The sequence below is a fragment of the Galeopterus variegatus genome, unplaced genomic scaffold (genome assembly GCF_000696425.1).
Source record: "Galeopterus variegatus unplaced genomic scaffold, G_variegatus-3.0.2 Scaffold1966, whole genome shotgun sequence".
Lineage (NCBI taxonomy): Eukaryota > Metazoa > Chordata > Mammalia > Dermoptera > Cynocephalidae > Galeopterus > Galeopterus variegatus.
Genome location: NW_007728077.1, coordinates 52,560 through 59,659, shown reverse-complemented (window position 1 = coordinate 59,659; position 7,100 = coordinate 52,560). Strand labels below are relative to the sequence as shown.

General features: G+C 52.9%; 1 protein-coding gene across 1 annotated transcript in view; it reads right to left on the bottom strand.

The window, feature by feature from the left end:
• SRMS (src-related kinase lacking C-terminal regulatory tyrosine and N-terminal myristylation sites) overlaps positions 1 to 2,044 on the bottom strand; it is a 6,648-nt gene extending 4,604 nt beyond the window's left edge. Inside the window, exon 1 of the mRNA XM_008579849.1 lies at positions 2,016 to 2,044. Coding sequence (XP_008578071.1) covers positions 2,016 to 2,044 — 29 coding nt within the window. The remainder of the gene's footprint in view (positions 1 to 2,015) is intronic.
• Positions 2,045 to 7,100: the final 5,056 nt, after the last annotated feature.

Below are 7,100 nucleotides of genomic sequence, written 5' to 3'. Positions count from 1 at the left end.
ACCGGGCCCCGGCGCCGCCCCTGAGTGACGGCCGAGCCCCCGCCACGGCGCGGAGGGCACCCCGAGGTCCCCAGAGGTCGACCCCGCGCGGGATTCAAACCCGGCCCTGCCCGGCCCCGGCCCGCAGAGATGCCGGCGGGTGTGGGGGCGACCCCGGGCGACTGCTGAAGGCGCCCAACCCTGGGAAGGGGCAGACTCCAAGGATTGTATCCAAGCCCCGGGAACGCACCAAAGAGGTTTGTACTGTGCCAGAGCCCAGAAAGGGTGAGGAAACCCCGAGACCCCGCCAGCTCCTCGCCTCACTGGTGTGACCTCGACTTGGCTGTGGGTGCTACCATCGGCCCCACCGAGGCACTGTGGTCACCCCTGGCTGATCCCTTGCTTAGCCACAGCTTTGGCTCTCACACTCCGCACCGTCCCCTCCACACTGAAAAGGGCTGACCAGAGTGACCAACTAGATTATGGTGGGAGTAGCTGAGTGTGGTGTCCAGGGCCGGGTCATCAAAGACACCTCGGCCTCCATTTGCTCTCCCAGACCCTCATTCCGGGGGATGCTCAAGCAGCCCCATGGGGAGGCCCGTGCCTGTGGGGTCAGGTCTTCTGCCAGCCCCAGCCCCAGCCCCAGCTTGACTGCTGCGCCACTCCCAGCCATGAGGTCATAAATGCTTATCATCGTTTTAAGCCACTAAGTTTTGGGTTGATTTGTTACACATCAATAGACAATGATACACCACATCAGTCTCAACCCAAACTCAGCCTCCTGTTGGGAGGGGTGACGGTGGGAGCACCCTATCTAAGTTGGGAAGCCGGCTGGGTACCCATCGATAATCTCACCAGGAGCCTCCACACAAAAACATCAAACTAGAGGACCTGATAGAGGAAGAGATTCCATAAATAACAGCAGCAGCAAGCAACCTAGGGGTAAGCTTAACAAGAAATGCACCAGAAAATAGAAATGTTCCTGAGAGACGCAACAGAACACTGTCAACAGTGGCGTGGAATGCTGCGCGCTGGGACAGGGAGGTTTAGCATTACATCGAGACGTCAGTTCTTCCTGAATGTACCTATGAATTTAACGCAGTCCCAGTGAAGGTACTAAGAGTAATCAGGGGTGGGATAAACAATCTGTTTAAGGTTCCTTTGGAAAAGTATAGCGTAAACAAGCAAGAATGGTCAGGAAAGTTATTAAAAACAAGAGCAATGGGAGAACTGGTCCTGCTACATTCTAAAGCACATTGTAAAGCTACTCAGATTAAGTCTGAGCACAAATGGATGAGCAGACCAAGGGAGAGTCCAGAGCAGACTGAAATGCACCCAGAAGTCTAGTATGTCATGAAAGATGGCATTTCAGACCACCAGAGAAAGATGGCTCATTCAACAAACTTTGTTAGAACATCTGGTTAAATCTCTACCCAACACCTTACAACAAAATAAAATAGCAGATAGATCAAAGATTTAAACAGGAAAAAATAAATAAATCAGCCATAGAGATACTAGAAGAAACCAAGGTAGGATGTGTTTATTAGTCATCCTGGAGTGGGGAACCCATTCCAGGTGAAACCCAGCCCCAGCACAGGGTGCCCTGGAGCCGGCTCCAGCCTTCTCAGAGCTCGATGACTCAGGTTGCAGCTTGAAAAGGCCAGGAGTGCCATGCCATTCACAGCACGGACGGCGACAACGCCAGCAATGGGCATCCTTTTCTTCTCAGAGAACCAGTTGTTAAACAATTACCAGCGCACCACTGATAAATTCAACCACACAAAAATAAAACGATTTTACAGGAGAAAAAAGAAAAACCTTCAACAGAGCCAAAAGCCAAACAGAAACTGAGAAAAGAAAATGCAGCTCACACCACACCTGAAAATCCAATCTCTCTAATGTACATTTTAAAGATCTTACAAAGTAAGAAAAAGACCCACAATCAAAGAGGAAAATAGGCAAAGGACGTGAACCAATTTTCCACCAAAAAAGGACACAGAAATTGCACTAAATGCAGTGAAAATGTTCGACCTCACTCTGAGGCAAAAGCAGACTGAAGCTGCATGGTAACATGTTCCACCTTTCCCACGGTAAAGGCTGCCTCCATTCCAATCACAACAGACCGAGCACCCCATGCCCACCACCCGGGCTCTGCTGGTGACTATCTGGCGCCCCCCGCCCCCACACCATAGAAAGGAGGCATCTCAGATACTCTGGAATGGAGGTTTCTTCCAAGATGCCTTGCTGAAAAGAAAACCAAGGTGCACACAATGCACCTGGACTAAAAAAAGAACAAAAAATACCTAAAGTACGAAATGCTGTTTCAGAAAGGGGAAGTGAGCTGCATGCAGGAGGGAGACTTCCTGTTTTCACTCTCCCCTATGCACCTTTGATTTTTGTACCGAGCGCATATCATCCTTTCTCAGACATAAATGAAACCGAGTACAAACCGTGGAGCCTTGCACAGAGTGGCCTGGGAGAGCCGTGGGAGTTCTCCAGCCCCTCTCCAGTGGCACTCACACTGGAGCAACATCCCCTTTACTCTGGCCTCCAGATCATGTAAGTGCTGACGGCACTTCATCATCCAGCCCAGACTCTTCCCTGGGCCCCAGATGCCCACATCCCTCGGCCTCTGCAGCACCTTCTCTTGAATGTCAAGTGAGCATCTCACCCTCTGCTGACCTGAACCTCTCTCCTCCTGCTACCCCAACAGCCTCCTTGTTCCAGCAAAGGGACAAGACCATCCTCCAGGAGCCCAGGCTGCAAGGAAGCAGCCTGGACTGTTCCTCACACCCTACATCCAACCATCAGCAAATGCTGTCGCTCAAAATCAAAGGTGAGCCATAACCCAGGGACTCCTTCCTAGCCTAGAATCCTACAGCAGAATCCCTAGAGTCCATGCTCCCACACTTCTCCCCATTATGAACACAGAAGTCCTTTTAAAACTGCTCAGGAATGAATACCAACTAATATGTGCAGAGGGAAGATGTCTAGAAAGGGACGATGTTTGCAATCACTGTAGTAATAGATCAGACACCGCCTGAGCCAAGCGATCAGAGCTCACATCACCAGATAAAACTGACCTCTCCAGCCCCCAATACGAGGCCCCCAGGAAGTCACAACCCCTCCTGTGGTTCCTGCCAAAAATTCAGGACCTCAACCCAATCACGAGGAAACAGCACACGGAGCCAAAGTGGGGAGCACAGCGGCTTTAGACTATGAAAACACACATATATGTATGAAGTTATTGAACAGTTAGCAGGATTTTAATACAGGCCAGGTATCAGCAATATTGTGTCAATGTCAAATTTCCCGATGTAGTCATTGACAGTGTCTGTGTTCTTAGGAACCATACACTTAAGTGTTAAGGGGAAAGGGGCCTGATGTCTTATTCTCAAACAGTTCAGGAATAAAGGTATATGTATGTATATAATAAAGCAAATAGGGAAAAGTGTAAGCAATTTGTGAATCTAGATAGAGTATATAGTTCTTTGTACTATTTTTGCAACTTTTGTGTAATTTTGTTTAAATTTTATCACACCAAAAAGTAAACAAACTGGGCCGGCCCGGTGGCGCACTTGGTAGAATACAGCACTTGGGAGCGTGGTGGCGCTCCCGCCGAGGGTTCGGATCCCACATAGAGACCGTTCCGCTCACTGGTTGAGCACGGTGCGGGTGCGACACCGAGGGTTGCGATCGTTACCGGTCACGAAAAAAGACAAAAAGGAAAAAAAAAAAAAGTAAACAAACTATCTACCAACACGCCCCCAGCTTCATCTTATCTGTGGAACCAGGCCATCCTCACCCACATTCCCAGTCTTGCCTCGCCCTCTGCTGCCAGTGCCAGCGCTTGAACCCCGCAGAAAAACCCAAACATCCTCCCCAGCATCCCTGCACAGTGTGGAGGTCCCCTCGGTGGGGGGCCCCGGCCTCAGTTTACCTGTGACAGCAGCAGCTCATGTCCACTCCACTGAGTCCTAGCGGCCTCTGGTTGCGACCCACCTAGGCAGAACTTAACACCCTGCTCCCAGCCCTCTCAGGGCCCCCCCGGCCCCCTCCTCATCCCGGCCCAGGAGTGAAGGAAGTGACTGAGTGGGAGGGTGGGGATGGGCTGGGGTGGATTCTAGTCTCAGCAGTGTCCCAGGAGGGTCCTAGCTTAGCCTGGGGGGAAGGGCACAGCAGTCCTTCCTTCTGAGCTGTGGGGAGAGGTGTGGGGGCCACATCTCTACTGGTAGAGGGACCAGCTGGGGATCTGAGGGGGTTTTGCCCCAGGGTCTACACCCCCTTGGTCCCCCCAGCTGTGCTCTCCCTCCCCCCTCCCCATAGTGTCTCTGTGCCACCCCACTGACCACCTCACCCCCACCCTGGACTCTGAACCCTGCCTGGAGCTCTCAGACTAGACCTGGAGCAGGAGGCCTGGGGGATGGGAGTTACAGAGCTGGGGGGAACCCAGGTGAAGACTTAAAAGATGACCCCAATAGGGTCCCTCCCCCACTGCCCTGAAACTTGACCCCACTTGAGGTCCCCTCGTGGGATGTCCCTAGGTGCCCACAGCCCCTTGGTGGCCCTCTCTAATCATTCTGGGTTCCCCTCACCCCCACCCCCCACCCCAACCCCCGTGTGGCCAACTTTTGGATGACTAGGGGGAGGGGCCACATTCCAGGGGAGGGGCCACACCCCGGATGAGGAAGGGCAGGGAGGATTTGCAGTGGTCCCAACAGAGTGGGGGAGCCTCCTGCTGGGGCTGGGGTGCTGTGGTCTGCAACGTGTGCAGACCCCGCCTGGCCACTCTGGTCACTCTGTCCGTGCCGAGCCCGTGTGCTCCGCTGGACAAGGCGGCAAAGGCTCAGAGCACACGGCGGCCCTCGGGCCAGCACCCTTTCCACCCCAGTGACCTGGAAACAGAGATATGGCCCGCCCCGGATGGCCAGAGATCCAAGTCCACACTTCTGGCCTCCAAGTCTCACCCTTCACCGTGCAGCCCGCCCTTCACCTCCCAGGGAAAGTCCACTTGGCACAACGCCTGGGACTGGAGCCTCCAGGACCTGCTGCAGTAGATGGGGCTGGCTGGGGATCTGGGGAAAGTCCCTCTCCTGCAATCCAGAATATGCAGAACACAGCCACAAATGACAGGACAGACCTGGACGGATGGACAGAAAGCCCAGCAGCCCCACGTGTGCAGTTGGCTGATCTTCATCAAGGCCCCAGACAAGGAGGGAGAGTCTCCAACACAGGTGCTGGGACAACTGAGTAAACAAGGAGAAGGGGAATCTCAACCCCCTGTCACTCAGCACACAACAGATGGACCACCTTCACATTAGAGCTCAACTCTAACACTTCTAGAAGAAAACATAGGAGAAACCTTCACATCCTTGGGGCAGACAAATACTCCTTCAAAAGGACATGAGGGGCTGGTCAGGTAGCTCCTTGATTAGAGCACAGTGTTATAACACCAAAGTCAGGGGTTCGGATCCCCATACCAGCCAGCCACCAGAAAAATAATACATAAAAAAAAGAACATGAAAAACACTAAAATAAAGCAAAAAATTGATAAGCTAGGTTTCATAAATGTCAAAAATGTCTGCTCTTCAAAAGACACCAGAGAGAAACATGAAAATGCAAGCCAGTGACAGAGAGAAAATATATTCAAAACACACATACAGGATGACCTGTGTGCAGATCTATTAAAAAATCTTAAAACCCAAAAATTGTGCAGTTTTTAAAAAAGACACTTCACACAAGAAAATATATAAATGACCAAAAGCACGTGAAAACAGGTCAGCATCTAGTCATCAGGGAAGTGCAAATTGAAACCCAATGAGATGTCACTTCGCACCTGCATGACGAGGAGCCCAGAGGCTAGAGACATCACAGGTCAGGGAACGTGGAGCAACTGGAGCTCCCAACAGTGCTGGGGCACACAAATGCCTGATGTGGACCAGCAAGGACTCTCCTTCACGCTGGTGGGAACACGGAACGGTGCAGGCACTTTCTTACAAAACTAAACATACTCTCACTGTAGGACCCAGCAATCGTGCTCCTAGAATTGACCCAAAGGAGCTGAGAACCTATGTCCACACAAGACCTGCACACATGTTCACAGCAGCTTTATTCGTAATTGCCCAGACCTGGAAGCCACCATGATGTCCTTCAGGAGGTGAATGGGTAAACTGCAACCCATCCAGACACGGGATGTTACTCAGTGCTCCACCATCCTGTGGAGCCCTCCCGAGCCAGGGCGGTGGGCTGTTCCCTGCTCCTGTGTCCTCAGCCATGAGTGCTGGAGCCTGCCCCCAGGGACGTCACGAAATGGGTACAAGAGGTAGGCTTGAATCTTGCAGCCTGTGAACCCCATAACAAAATGTGTTCAGAATGGACAGTGTCCCAGGGGATGTTAATGAGGGGTACAGCCCTCTCCGGGGGTGGAGGGGAACTGAGGCCATGTTAGCACTTGCACGACTGGGAGAGACCACAAGGTAGAGAATGGGGAGTAGGACAGAAGTGGGCCGGAGGCCAGAGCCAGGAGCAAGGTGGGGGACAGGCACAGGAGGAGGGTGTACGGCAGAGGTGAGGCTGCAGGAAGATGGTGATGCCTCCCAGAGACTGGAACAAAGGCAAGGGGAGAAAAGCAGCAATTCTGTCCTGGACCCATCAAACCAAGAGTGTGCACAGGGAGGGGGGCCGATGTGTGTTGGTTCTTTACTGCAACGGAGCACATGCTTGGAAAGCACCCACATCAGAAGAGTGGGCTTCCAGAGCGGACCCTTGTAACCAGCACTGAGACCGAGATGGAGCACGTCCTTAACCCAGCACTCCCTGCACCCCTCCAGGACCCCCCAAGGGGAACTGGTGCCCTTTCAAAGAACACGTCACCCACCTTGTGGAAAGTGCCAAGCTTTCCTAGTGGGGGTCATGTGGTGAGGACCTCTGCGTCTGCCTCTTCTGCTTAGAAGAGTGTCTGGAGGCTCCCCTGCGACTGGCCGTGCGCCAGGCCCTACAGCCCTGGGAAGGGGGCAGCACTGGTAAGAGAAGGATCTAGAACAGAGCCCCAGTGGGGGAGGGGCCAGCATGAATGTGAGGTTTTGCGAGCTCCCAACCAAAGGCACAGGCCCCGCTGGTGG